Source organism: Gobius niger (genome assembly GCF_951799975.1).
Source record: "Gobius niger genome assembly, chromosome: 21".
Taxonomy (NCBI): domain Eukaryota; kingdom Metazoa; phylum Chordata; class Actinopteri; order Gobiiformes; family Gobiidae; genus Gobius; species Gobius niger.
The window spans coordinates 13,120,468-13,135,425 of record NC_136872.1 but is presented as its reverse complement, the minus strand read 5'-3'; the positions used below and the strand labels follow the sequence as shown (position 1 = coordinate 13,135,425).

At 40.1% G+C, this 14,958-nt stretch overlaps 1 protein-coding gene across 10 annotated transcripts in view; it reads left to right on the top strand.

Annotated features, from left to right (window-relative positions):
• Window positions 1–14,958, top strand: part of LOC306980835 (adhesion G protein-coupled receptor L3) — a 220,246-nt gene that overhangs the window by 35,706 nt on the left and 169,582 nt on the right. For all 10 annotated transcript variants that reach the window (XM_079580323.1, XM_079580320.1, XM_079580319.1 and 7 more), the window contains exon 2: window positions 5,662–5,901. In XM_079580323.1, the coding sequence (XP_079436449.1) occupies window positions 5,847–5,901 (55 nt within the window). In that variant the 5' untranslated portion in view covers window positions 5,662–5,846. The remainder of the gene's footprint in view (window positions 1–5,661; window positions 5,902–14,958) is intronic.

The following is a 14,958-nucleotide window of genomic DNA, read 5'->3' as shown; positions in this document are numbered from 1 at the left end:
GTGTTGTTTACATCCTGACCTCTTATTATGTCAGTGCCCTCTGCTGGACACGTGTGGAATTCTTTCCTTTTTTAGATTTAAGTTGCCCCCTAGTGGCTGAAATGAGCATACTGGTTATTTCCTTAATAAATTCATAACTCCGCACAGGATTTTTTTTTTTTTACATACTCAGGAATTTGTGCTCTACAAGTCAGAGGCCAGATTAAATAATCTCGCGGACCGGATTTGGCCCGTGGACCGCCAGCTTGACATTTCTGTTTTAGGGTTAGGGTTGGGATTTGGCTATGAATAAGAGTATTATTAATGGCCTGTTTGTATGTTAACAGATAAAAGTATAATAATCAGTGTGTTAATACTTTACAAGCACATTATTAATGCTTATTAATACCTTATTAATACTTAACGAGCACAGCTTAAAGGGACTATACGGAGTTTAAAAATGGTAAAATTATCTAATTTCCTCCCCCAAATGTTCCAACAATGTCCTAATGTGTAGAATGAGCCCATCCCTGTTCACCACAACTGCCTCTAAAATCCTGCACTGTCCCTCAAAAAGGTGTCACTTCGGGTCCAAATTGCCTTCATGCACGAACTTAATATAGAGGGTGCAGTTACACGTATGGCCTCAGGTGGCAGTAGTGAGTATAACATGGCTGACTTGCATCTAGCCCCTTTATTATAAAGCGTTATGCTATGTTGTACTGTTTGATTAAAATTTCAGAAATGATTTGTAACAAAACCTATTGAGTAATGTGTGGTATTCAAACATGTGAAAAAAAAACTTTGGTAATAGTAGTTTAGGACTGATATTATTATTATTGTGACATAGTATTTGATCCCTGTTCTCGATTGTGCCTTTGCGCAAGACACTTTAGCCTCTACTCTATTATACATTGTACATTATGAATGTGTGTAGCTTTCAGACAGACTAAGGAGTAGCCTACATGGTGCGTTCACGGGCCCGTGAATTCTATGTAAATCAGCAATTGTTTCAAGAAGTAAGGAAAGTGTATGCAAAAGAAATGTAAATAAGCTGTTTGAACAAAGTGTACTGTAATTGCCATTATTTCTCCCAGACTCCTACTCCAGTCCTCGTGACAATTTTTAACATAATACATTGGGTAAAACTGTTAAGATCAGGAAACGGCACACTGTGATTACATATTTGTCGAACAAAGAATTCCTTGTCTTGCACACGCAGGTTTCTTAACACCTTTCCAAATTGTGCGACTTCTATTATTACTACAGCACTCTTCCTTTTGTTAGTACTATAAGGGAAAATATATATATCAATTTATATTGATATTATTATTTGACATGGCTTTATTTATTGAAACAGTTTTTGCTGGACTTCAACTCTTTTTCCTTTTTGAGGCAATAGAAAAGTAAATTAACTGCCTGCTTTGATCAGTGCCCGCTTTGCATTGTTGGCAAGAAAACGAAAGCTAAACTTGGTGATTGGAAGTTGCACAGATTTCTTCTTTTTTTTTTTTTTTTTTTTTTTTCAGCACGAGGTGGTAATGAAGAAATCTTTTTGATACAGCGGCTTCCTCCACGTGTTGGCCGGCTATCTGAGGGAGTCATCCTAAATCCTCATCCAAAGAGCTACCCTTGAAACGTCAGCGCCATAATGTATCTTACGACTCCTTCTGGAATACAAGACAAGTTGGCACCGTCCGACCACACCGCTCTATCCCTTTTCACTGAACTAGCTCCAACTCGCTGCCTTTTTTGCCTCATAAATATGTATTTTCATGGTGCGTTCTTTGAAATTGCCGGTGACAGTTTGTACCTAAGCAAATTAACAACTGTGATTGCGGAATTTTTTGTGTGTGTGTGTCTGAAGTGATAATTTGGAAGGAACTGTTGCTTCTTTAACATGCACGCAAAAAACAAAACAAAAAAAAGCCTTGTTTCCTGTTTTGCCTAGACCAGGGGTGCCCAAAGTGGGGCCAACGGGCCAAATTTGGCCCGCCGGAACAATTAGGTTGGCCCTCCAGAGAGTGACCTACTTTTGCGCCGCATCTGGTTAATACTAACTCTCTCCCATTCATTCTCAATGGCACATATAGATGCAGTACACTTTTTGGCCACCAGCGTCAAATAGGAGGCGCTGTTTCACTCCTTTCGCAAAGTTAAGGAAACACTGTTCCGGTGTCTTGGTCAGTCATAGAGCGTCGTAGCATCAACTTTCCCATTTCCCAAATTATATTGCAAAGGTCGTTGACATATATGACTTCTAAAAGAATTTATGCTGAACTGACACTTTCAAATTGGTGTAATATGGCATTTTCTTTGACTTAAAGAAATGAATGAGGTAAAGTCACTGTAGGTAGTGCAGGTACAGGTGGTGTTGTTTCACTATATTGCTACAATAATTGATTTTGTTCTACTAAAACTACATACTATTTGCATAGATAGAATTAAATGCAAATGTATACCAAAAGAAAATAAAGTAACTATTTTTATTTGTAGTTATATGTGTCTCATGCTGACATCGCAGCCCCCCTGGCATAGACTATAATCTATACTTGAAGAAAGTTAACTAGCAGGGACCACAGAGCGATTATTAGTCTGCTTCTCCACTAGTTCATGTTGCATATTATTTAATCTCTTAATCATGACCGTAAAAGTCCAATTTACTGTGCGAATATTTGCAAAATTATGCATTGTTTTCTCGTAGTCATGGGACCCGCTGTATCAGATCTGAAGTCGTATTTTATTTAGTGCTGCCAGAGCTGTCAGGGCGTTTTATTAAAAGACCGGTTTACTCACAAGGATATTGCTTTGATCAAATATAGTCGTTCGCATCACTGTTTAATGTCGTCAAGCTCACGGCGCGCATCATATATTAAAGAAGCGAAGGCAGCGATAGCACCTCCAATGCAAAATTCAACACCAAATCAAGCCCTAGACACAAATAAAGAAATATATATTGCTTGTTTTTCCTTAGTGAGGCAATCATTTGATGTCTTGTTGGCTCCAACCTATTCTAAAGAAACCTCTGCATTTTAAGCCAGAGATGCACCGATCCAGCTTGTTTGCTACCGATACCAATACTGGGTCTTGAGCATCTGCCGATACCCGATATTAACCGATACCAATAGACTTGTCTTTCTCTGAGTGAAAAAGTGAATGGTCTTCTTATTTTCATTGTGAGATCAATAAAGCATTTTCTTGCTGTCATGATTTTACAGATCAATTGTCAATTATATCTATTAATAAACTAATGGAGTAATTAAGTTTTTTTTTACTATGCATTACAAATGTGTTAGATGTGTCAGTTATTCTTCAACAGCATTTCAACTATTTCAACAGTGACTATTTTATTTTATTAGGCCTTCTTTTGGTATTTTCATCTTTTTTCGTTTCTTTTTCCGGCCTTGATAAGTTGCCGTTAGCAGCATGCTATTGCTTGCCACACAAAACAGCAGCGATCAACAATACATTCACGGAGGTTTAAACTAATTCGCTGATTGAATTCTCCAGTTTCTTAGCTTTAAAATGATATGCAGCATATTCACTCAGATTTAGTCGGTGAAAGTTGTATTTTTAAAGGGGCTAGATGCAAGTTAGCCATTTTATACTCACTACTGCCACCTCAGGTCATACGTGTAACTGCAGCTTCTATATTCAGCTTGTGCATGACTTCGGACCCGAATTAACACGTTTTTGAGTGACAGAGCAGGATTTTAGAGGCTGTTGTGGTGAACAGGTCTGGGCTCATTCTACACATTAGGACATTGTTGGAACATGTCGGGGGAGGAAAATACTTAATTTTAACATTTTTAAATTCTGTATAGTGCCTTTAAGGCGTTGAGAGGCAAAACCTGTATTCAGTATATATTTGTAGCTGATACCCGATATCGTATTTTTTCCAGTACCAGCTCCGATATCCAACACCAGATCGGTGCATCCCTATTTTAAACAGTTATCAACGCTCCCTTTTTTTAAACACTCAAAGCAGGAATTACAAAACGCTTTATATCAAAACTATCCAGTCAAAACAAATCATTCATATTCTGACAATTATTTACTTTTTTATCATGAAAAAGAGTAGCTTGCATTTCTGTGTTTATTTTCTTTTGAAGCTCCATTTTCCTGTTTAATTCTCTTTCCTTTTAAACCCATTAATGCTTGATCCCAGAACACTAGTTTACTATAATCTAGTCCTAGGGCTTTTTATTACGGATTAGTGACAGTATTATAAATCCTGGATGACAACCTGCTATGGCCCTCTGGCAAAGTCTACATCGAATATGAACCCATCTCTGTGCAGTGTCGTAAGATTCATACAGTCGGGAGAGTTGGTGGCAGAATTCCCTCTTGCTCTGTCCCCCTTGCCATATTGACCTTTTGCAATCCAACCGTCCCGCTGAGGAATAGCCCTGCGCCATATTCAACGCAGTGCAGCTCGGCTAAGGAGCACGGCTCGTACACGCGTGACGCACTGCAGCGCTGTGCGCTCCGGCTCATGACTGATGGTAGATTATATAGGGCTTGCGCGGCCCAATCATTAAAGCTGACTTAACCTTAATATTATGATATGGGGTTTAATGGGGATAATCTCGTCTGAATGTATTGCGCAGGGTTCCAACTGTTTCATCACTGGACAACGGGCCGTAACATTTCATGCTCTATATTTTTTATCTGACGTTGGGTTCACACGCTGGGTTTAATATTAGCAGATCATTTCAAGGCACAGTTGCTAAGCGGTGATGTCATTGTTTGTTTACATAAGCCTGTAAGAAGGATATAATTGCAGGTGTTCCCATTCAAACTGTGAACTCATGGATTTTGTTTTCACAAAAGAGTAGCGACTGCAAAACTGACTCTATTTGACATTAAGTGAAAACAAGAATATCACCTTTTGAGCTATGTTGCACTACAAGCTGTTCAATAACAACCTTTTTTATTCCCTTTTCACAAAATAAATGAGCCGTGCCATGTATACACTGTCCCACTAGATTTTTTTTTTCCCCCCGTTGCTTCCACCTTCCAAGTCACAGTAGTTAAGCGGCAATGTCATTCATGCCGCTCTTCTTGTTAGACACTTCTCATTGTGCGGGATAATATTTCTTTTAGGTTCTTGCAAATGGTTTTCGCAGGTGCCAAAACTCAAACTGTGACGTTACGACTCGTGCCTGTAGGAAGAGGATGACTGCTGCGATTCTTATGTCAATTACCGACTGGGCTGAGGAAAAAAAAAAAAAAAACCCACACTGACATGGGATTTTAAGGCATGTTGTTTTTAACACACTCCCAGCTATAGCTTCTTACACTTCCTTCTCGCCGCACTATGGGGGTGATCTGTGGCTAAGGTGGGGGAGTTAACACTTCAGCGAACAAAACAACAACACGAGATCCCAAAATACATTCGCTGGTGCGCTTGATCACACCCAGTATGAGCGCTCGCATGACTGGAGATTGAGCAACTTGCTTAGTGTCACTTGACGACAACTTGCAACCCACAAAGCCATAAGGACTGATGATAAAGCCGCGGTGCAGCCATCTGTTGTGTTGTTCCTGCTGGAGAATATGCGCCATTGTTCTCATAAAAAGCATGATTCATTGTGATCCCTAACACCGGAATTATCTCTTAAAATGCTTTTCTTTTTTTTCTTCTTTTTTTCTATGTGTGTGTGTGTGTGTCATTTGCAGATTTGAAGCAGCATCTGGCATCGGTGGTTTCGAGGTCTGGCGGGATACGCGTGCGGCGCTAGTGGACGGAAGGAGCACCGCCGGAGAAGAATCATCGGAATCAGAGGAGGCGTTTGCCAAACTAAAGGACTTGTGGACTGAACTCTATTGGGACGTCGGGCAGCGGGCGGTAAGAGGAGGAGGCCATGTGGACCGCACGGCTGCTAGTCTTCGCCAGCCTCTTCGCTCCCGCCGCTCTGGGTGAGTCCTGCCTGCCAAACAATGTCGATGTTGTCGTGCATGTTCTTTTCCCTTTTTTTTTTTTTTTTTTTTTTTTCAATTACCAGGATGTTACATAATTATTTGGAATCTTAATGGCGTCCAGTGTCCAGCAGCAGCATCATTAGTGTGACAAGTCCCACAGAATAAAATGGTGGCAATGTGCAAAGTAATGGTATATAGCAACACTAATGCCTAATGATATGGATTTTTTTTTTTCTTCCACATTTGCCAATTAGTTTTAGCTTTAGCAGACCTTCCTATGCTTCTAACCTATGTTCAGAAATCCAATGAAACTAAAACTCCTGAAACATAACATAGAGTTTGGGATTGAGTGGGCCACAAAAAACAACAACTTTGATGTGGTTATCCCAACCTCTATACAAGCACTACTGAGCTCTGAGTAATTGCACCTGCCTTTGTAGCCAAACTGCAGAGTGTTAACTTTCGACAAGCCTGGGTTTTGAAACGCATCATATCTCTATCTGTGCTCTATTTACGTGTCAGATTCCGTCTGCCAACTTTGAAGAGAGCATATGATGTTGTCTGTCTTGTTGCTACTGTCGATCAAGCCTCTCTCACTAATTAGCAGCTTTTTATTCTCTGAACTCGCCTAAAAGTTTCAACTTGTTTCTCTTCTGGCAGTTCCTCTGATTTGTTCTGTCTATTTTTAGAGCCGTCCCTCTTTCCCCTCTGGAGAGTCTTTTTTTCTGAAATTGCACTCAAAGAATCATTAACACGCTCTCTCTCTCTTGTTGTTATGTGTTTCTTTTTTTCAACAGCATTGTTTGCACAATTACACATAGGACTTTTATAGCTTATTGTTTCACACATTAAAATCTTAAGATTCATTTGCCGGATCCTTTGACGCTCATGTCGTAGTAACTAGCAGTGTTTCCTATGGAATGTTAGAGAGGCTAAGTAAATGAAGCCATTTAAATTCAGATTAAAACAAGTCCGTGTTGGTAGCTTGGTAGTTTGTGTGTAAACATGGGTGGCTGGTCACTATTAATAGGGATTTAGATGCAAGGAGTGTTGGGAGCGGGGTACTGGCCCATAAAAGTGCTACTTTGATATGGCTGAAACCATAAATGGCAGCTCTGAGGCTAATGGAATTGTTTGTAAGCTCAGATATCTAGGCCTAGCAATGATGACAAGGATGAGAATAAGGTCATTATGAAAGTGCACTTGACCATGGATAGTTTATTTTCTTATTGCTCAATCTAGGTAGCCTGGGAATACTCATACTCATCACAACAGCCTGGGGACCATGGCTGAAATTTTTCTCATGGATTTGGGGAGCAATCACAGAACGAGGAGGAACGGCCAGACGATGATGATATTCGTAGCGCCCAATAAACGGCTATGGACAATCGTAAACCACACCTCTCCTACGAGAAAATGAATTGGTGGTCCCCAGACTAAATCCAACTTGTGATGTTTTGTCTGGCAATAGCTACAATCTTGGTGGCAAATGCTGTATAATATATAATTTCATTGATTTAATTTAAAGCAGAACTAAGTAACTCACACCCCTAGAGGCTATAAGTGCCACTGCAGGTGTCGTAGCAAGTTGGGGGAAAGTAGGATGTACATTGTGCCACAACTCAATGACACAATGGAGATATTTTTTCAATCAAACTTGGCTGTAAATACTGTTTAAGTGGCGCTAGCCCGCAGTTAGCTTTGCCGCTTCTTCTTCGTGATTTTATTGGTGTGTATTGCGCCTCCGACCCGGCAGGGAAAGTTGCAATTGTGGTTTTCTGGCCAGAGACACCACAAGTTACTTAGTTCTTCTTTAAGGGCTATATGGAAGCCAGTCTTGAGACTAAATGATATATTACGTGGGCTCACAAAAAGGAGTAGACTGTGTAAAAAGTGCTTGATTCCAAGTCAAGAGCCAAACTTTTGATGAGATGAGACCAAGAAGAAAAACAAAACAAAAGAAAAACAAATCCTCTTCAGACCAATTACTCAAGTACAAGCCTACGTTAGACTTTAGATGTTGATTATGATAAATGGCTTTGTTTGTTGAAATTTGCGACTTCAGTATTGGAAATGCATAGTGTTCAATAAAGCTTAGGGCAACACTGTCAAAATCAGCTTTATTGTCTCAGAACACTAAAAAGGTCAATTGGGTCTTATTGGAAGTCATTATTTTAACCTTTGACCTTGTGCTTGATTAGCATTGACGCTAAAGTGCTTTGTCAATCACAAAGCATATCTCTTTTGCTATCTGTGGCCTGTTTTTTTTTGTACCTGTCCCACTTTGAGAGCTTGTGATTACTTTGCTTGAACAAAGTCTACACTGTGCTTCAGAATTAATATCTATGCTTCACAAAAGCCTTTGGAAAAAAGCGGCAGTAAGACACATATACGAGGTGAGCAGAGAAGCATTTTGATTTCCGATTGGTCGTTAGACAAACATTGTCTCGATCAATTATAATATGTCACTGGGGTGGAATTGATATAAAACTGGTGAACACACATTAGGCTGAGAAATGTGCGGGAGACGTGCGCAGGGAAAGCAAGGCCGTCCATTTGAAGCAAAAAGGTTGCGTTTGGCACGCTTTAGCTCATTTACCTCCAGCGTCATAGATTCACATTAGCAAACTCCATTTTTCTAAATAGTTTTGTGGATTGATGGTTTCCTGTCGGTAATGCCATCCGTTTACATCTATGTACTATAGCAAAGTAGTGGAAAAGAGATCGGTCAATGTAAGGAAAAAGCATTTGGACGAGGCAGGGGTAGACGTAATATGTGGTTTGTGGTTAATGAGGCATAACATGTAAAAACACCTGCCGTTTTTTATAATCAATCATTCAGCTTTGTTAGCCATTCAGTTTTGGCTGATCAGTCACTCAATGATCACATCGGAAAGGGTGACGTCAGTCTGACAAACATCTCGTATGCCAACTATACCTGATGTTTGGACCTGGCTGGCTTTACCCCATTTCATTGTATTTGTGCTAGCGTTGAAGTGACAGCTCTTTTCTACTTCTATTTCTACGTGCTTGCATAGAACACATATTGTACTTTAAAGCTGCATTATGCGACTTTTTATGTGGAAAACATAGTTAATCTTTGTGCGTATTTGACCTTGTAGTGACCCCGTGGCTGTATGAGTGGTCAGCATGATGCCTTTACTTTCCACCACAGTGGTCTCTTGGACGCGCCATGATCAGTTGTTCTGAAGGTTTTCACTGCTGACGGACTCTCTCACCAGAAAACCCACAAAACAACATTCTTTGAGCGTTGTAGAGACCACCATTATCGAAAGTAAAGGCCCCATACTGACCACTCATACAACCACTGGTCAAGGTCAAACACGCACAGATATCAACTTTTTTTTCTGCATAAAAAGCTGCATAATGCACCTTTAAAGCCGTGGTAATCACATTATTTTCTTGTTGTTTTGGAGTCTAGTTTGTAAATGCGACATTTCTGAAAGACAAACAGAGCATGCGCGCTACTATGTGTCTAAATATAGCGCATTTGCTTCCAGCGCGAATCAGGAAGTCGAAGGCTAAATTAGCACATTGTTAGCATTGGTGATCTTCCTTGTTCTCAACTCTGTCTTGCTGAGAACTCCGGCTGAGATGTGCTTCTCAAGTGAACAATCAGGATGTGCGGGATGGATCTTTAAAGGGGCTAGATGCAAGTTGGCCATTTGATCCTCACTACTGCCACCTCAGGTCATATGTGTTACTGCAGCTTCTATATTAAGCTTGTGCGTGACGGCACTTCGGACCTGAAGTACTTTTTGAGTGACAGTGCAGGATTTTAGTGCCAGTTGTGATGAATAGGTCTGAGCTCATTCTACATTAGGACATGGCTGGAACATGTAGGGGGAGGAAATACATAATTTTCATATTTTTTACAACAACAAAAAAAGTGTCACGTAAGTACAGCTTTAATAGGGCTACACACAGTATGGGGAAAACATGTGATATTCAACAACTGTCTTAAGTATTTCAAACCATTATCAACACAGTAAAATCATGTCATCACTTTTGCTTGTTTTTAAGTTAAGTTTTTGTTTTAAGCTAGCAAAGCCTGTATACATTTTGTCAGATAGAAAGCCTCTGTGATTTTGCAAAAGTAATATTATTTGGTTTGTTAAAAAAGGATGCTCCGGAGTCCAATAGTGTACAGTGGTAAGCTAGGATTTTCAAGTACCAGTTGACACAAGTAAACCCTGTCTAATTGATCATTCAAGACTTCCTGCTTGACTGCCTCCAACAACAAACATTTGGTTTGCTCACTTGGAGCCCCTCTCTTGTGCACACCACACATAAATGTTGACATGCTATGTAAACAATTTGGCAGGTCCCTTAAAGAAAAGAGCCATGGTTTGACACTCAGTCTACTTTCGAAGCTGTAAGCCGACAGGACCAGATGTTCCAGTGAAATGTACTGCAGCTGCGGCGCTTTAATGTTGGAGTGGGAGTATTCACCACAGTGCCATTGTGAGTGCGAGGAGCCCGTCCTCCTGGGAGCACTGCCCTACTTCAGCATGGTAATCTATAGTCCCTTTAGTCTGTGTACAGGCGCAGGCATGTACACACAAGATGGTGATTCCAACATGTAATGGGACAATATATAAACATGCACAGATGGAAAGATTTTACTGGAGTTCTGACTTTTAGCGGGCAAGCACATGACAGTATATTGTGTTTTTTATGAGATATAATGGTTTTATTAAGCTTCAAATATTCATAAATTAGATATTCAACTGATATTAAGGGCTTCACATTATTGGATGTATTGTTAGGAGGCATGTCATAAAACATTTAAAGCTCAAAGGGCACATTAAAGGGGCTAGATCAGGGGTGTCCAAACTACGGCCCGCGTGCCAACTGCGGCCCACTCTTAATTGGCCCGCGGCAAATTCTAAAAATATAATTGTACATATGTATATATTTTTTTTTTTTTTGCTTTAATTGAATATATATGGAACTAACTAATACATTACTTTGAACTAAAATAAAGCAGACCAGAAATTATTCTTTCCATAGCAGCATAATAGCCAAAAATAATATTAGTTAGCTTACCATGCACCAGAATGCAGGAAAACGCATTCTGGTGCATGGTACCAGAAATAAAATTTAAAAAAAAAATCTCCCGGAGGGCACTCTCTCCCACCACAGTCCCTGTAGGAAAGTGAGCATAGTTAACATTTTATTTTATTTGCTCAATTTAATACAATAGAGGTAAAGTTATATATCTGACCTCTGAGTGCGGCGGCCCAGTTGTATCATTTTCTGTATGTGGCCCTCAATGAAAAAAGTTTGGACACCACTGGGCTAGATGCAAGTTTGTCATTTTATACTCACGACTGCCACCTCAGGTTTTATGTGTAACTGCAGTTTCTATATTAAGCTCGTGCATGACGGCACTTCGGACCCGAATTCACAACTTTTTGAGTGACAGTGCAGGATTTTAGAGGCAGTTGTGGTGAACAGGTCTGGGCTCATTCTACACATTAGGACATTGCTGGAACGTGTAGGGGGAGGAAAATACATCATTTTAACATTTTTAAACTCTGTATAGTCCATTTAACAGGCTGTCAATCTGTTCTCATGCGCAATAAGGTGTGTTGTCTCCAGTTGGACACAAACAAGTGTACTTAAAAACTTTATAACTTGATAACACATCTTGGTGAATGTTTAGTGAGGTTTAATTGAGAAAGTGTAGAGTGCAGGCAAGGATTGATGCTTCCAGTTTGTGCCTCTGGCAGGCTTCCTGTTGCATTTGCAAGTAAAGCAGAGTCAGATGAGATTAGAAAAAGGTTCCATCCCAGATGCTGTCACTGGGCTGGAAAATAACTCAACTGGAGCGCATCTGTATCATTGTTTGGGTAACAGCGGGAAACAATGGAAATAGCAATGTTCAAAACAATGCGACAAGGAATGAATGCAATAGAATGTAACTATGTGCGGATGCTTTATCCCTCAAAGTAAGGCACACAAGGCAGACATTGACAAGAGTGTATTGGGTTGACAATGTGGTCAAAGCATGTCCAAATCTGCAACACTTGTGGAGGACTAAACCAATATCAAAATGGGTTTAAAGGGACTATACAGAGTTGAAAAATGTCAAAATTATGTATTTTCCTCCCCCTACATGTTTCAACAATGTCCTAATGTGTAGCATGAGCCCAGACCTGTTCACCACAACTGCCTCTAAAATCCTGCACTGTCACTCAAAAAGTTGTTACTTCGGGTCTGAAGTGCCGTCATGCACGAGCTTTATATAGAACCTGCAGTTACAAATATGACCTGAGGTGGCAGTAGTGTGCATAAAATGGCTAACTTGCATCTAGCCCCTTTAAATCTCTATTCAAACCAAACACTTATTCACACCTATTCTCGAATCTACACGCAGTAAAAAAAAAAAAAAAAAAAACTTGGCTAATGCTCCCGACCATATGGCATGTGCATTCTTCCCGCCTCTCAGGTAGCACCAGGTAAAAGGTTACACTCCAAAAGATGCAGTGCCGGGACAAGCCCACACAGCGTGATCCCCCCTCCCTATCATTCATAATAACTTCCCCCGGCTTGCGAGGAGTTGGCCACCTTACAGACACCTCATGTTCCTCAGCGTCAGGTATGCCTCTGATATATTAGCTGCATCCACCCAAACAAGGGCACGCCAACTCCGCCATTCGCGTTCCCGCGCCCGATTCACTTAATTAATCTCCTTGAGCCGGGGCGCTGACTTCATCCGCTCAGGCATCCGCGGATTTACCTAATTTGCTTAATTAATTAAACAAATGATTTATTCTAGCTCATATTTCAAAGACTTTGGTTTTTTTTTTCGTCTTTTTTTTTCTGTTTTGTGGGTGACTCTGAGATTGTTGATGTGACATTCATGACCAGCACGGATCGGTTGCACTTTACCTTTCAGCACAGTAGTAATTTAGTCATGGGGAAAACATTAACTGTAGTATAACACTGTACAGTCTTTATACTTGGTTAGGGGTGCTCGTCCAATATTTTCGTTGTTGATTTTCAAACTGTTCCCCTGTTTGATCAGGTCAGTCATTCTTTTGAGGCAACCGCCGTTTTGACATTGGGCGGTACAAATCAGATAAAGGGCCACAAATCCCATCACCAGCACCGAGGCATGTCATGTTTTTTTTAATGTTTTTTTCCTTTCGGTTGCCTCTGTGATGCCTTTTTGACGTGTTAAAAACAAGTAGATCCTGGAGTGGGTGGTTGTCAATCATTCGTTATATCGTGGCATAATGGCAGTGCTTATATTTTTTCCGTTTGGGTCCTTGGAGGCAGAGTTATTATGTATGCATTAGCGGCGACATCACAAAAAACAAGCTTTGACGGTGCATTTCGGAGCTATAAGCGGATAATTAAGTTGACATCGGTTTTGTTTGGGAAATGCATTTGGTGTCAATGGTTAAGAAGAAAAGTGGAAAACATGTACTTGTTTAGAACATCTTGGCACCTGTTCCAACGGTTCCCGCAAAACGGTGCCGCCCAGTACCAAATTGTGAGGCATGCTCTTAAGTCAATGCAACTGACTTCTCCGGAGCGTTTCTTTTACTCATCATAATCTGCATATTACCTCATCTCAACTTGTGCACTTTTCCCTCACAACACGTCCCCCCATTTACATAATTATATTAAGCCCTTGTTCATATAGGCTGCATTAGCATATTGTGAGCATGTGTGGGCTAAATGAATAACACTCCAATGATAAACTCGCTGAAGGAATTAAGTTTATGCTCGCGAATGTTATTTATTTTTCCTGTGTTTCGTCATTTTGCAGAATAGCTTTATTAAAAATCACGTCTTTTCGCTTGGGGTTGTTCTTTAACCAAGTCATTTGTGGCTGCGTATCAGAAAATTACCCTTACAGACTGGAGCAGGCTTGCATTCGGCATCAGCTGGTGGTTATGTATTTTGCCTCAATGTTTAGGACTAAGGGTGTGGACTAAGGGTAGGATCAAATTAGCTTAAGACTAGAGATGCACCGATACCGATACTGGGGTTTGAGTGTCTGCCGATATCCCATATTTACCGATACCAAGACACTTTCTTAAAGTTGTCTTTCTCTGAGTGAAAAATGTAATTGACTCTTATCCATTGTAAGATCAACAAAGTCATATTTTATTGTCATGTTACAGATCAATTATTATCTAATGATAAACTCTTGGATAAACATTTAACAAGGACTTTTCTACACTAAATATCCTTGGGTGTATGACAGGTTTTAGGTTACATTAATATAAACAACTCACATGAAGTGATTTGATCATTACAAATATGTTAGATCCGTTATTTCTTTAACTAAAATACAAACACTTGGCTTCAGCAGTGGTTATTTTATTCTATTAGGCTACTTTAGGTATTTCTATCATAGTTTCTGACCCAGCCTTGATTAGTTTAGCTCGTTAGCATTAGCATGCATCCGCTAGCTATAGCATGCTATTGCTAACTACAGAGCTTTGCGCGGCGATCAGAAATACATTTCCAGACGTTAAAACTAACTCAGCGATGCCCATATTAACTTAGATTTAGGCGGTAAAAGTTGTGCTTTTAAGGCGTTGAGAGCCAAAACTAGCATCGGTTCAGTATCGGATATTTGTGGCCGATACCCGATATCGTATTTTTTCCAGGATTGGCTCCAATATCCAATACCAGTATCAGATCGGTGCATCCCTACTAAAGACTATAAACTAAGGCACTTAACATTCCTTGCAACCAATTTGAGCTAAGACTGTCCAAACCTTATAAGCTTTAGCATTTTGGTGCATTAACAAAACTACAGAATCATCAAGGCATCATTTGTCAGTGGTTTAAACGCTTTGCCTGACCGGTTGAGAATTCATCAAGGACCGGCAATTGTAGCACATTCACAAATTCGGACTTTTGATTGCATATAAAACTTTTTTTTTCCAAATGGTTCTGTAAAGCTTTCTAACGCCCGTGAAGCTTTTATGCACTATTTTGCTTCTCCTCTGTGGAATGATTATATTTTTCTCTATAAGCTTTTTCCAAGAAACAGATAATAGTGGA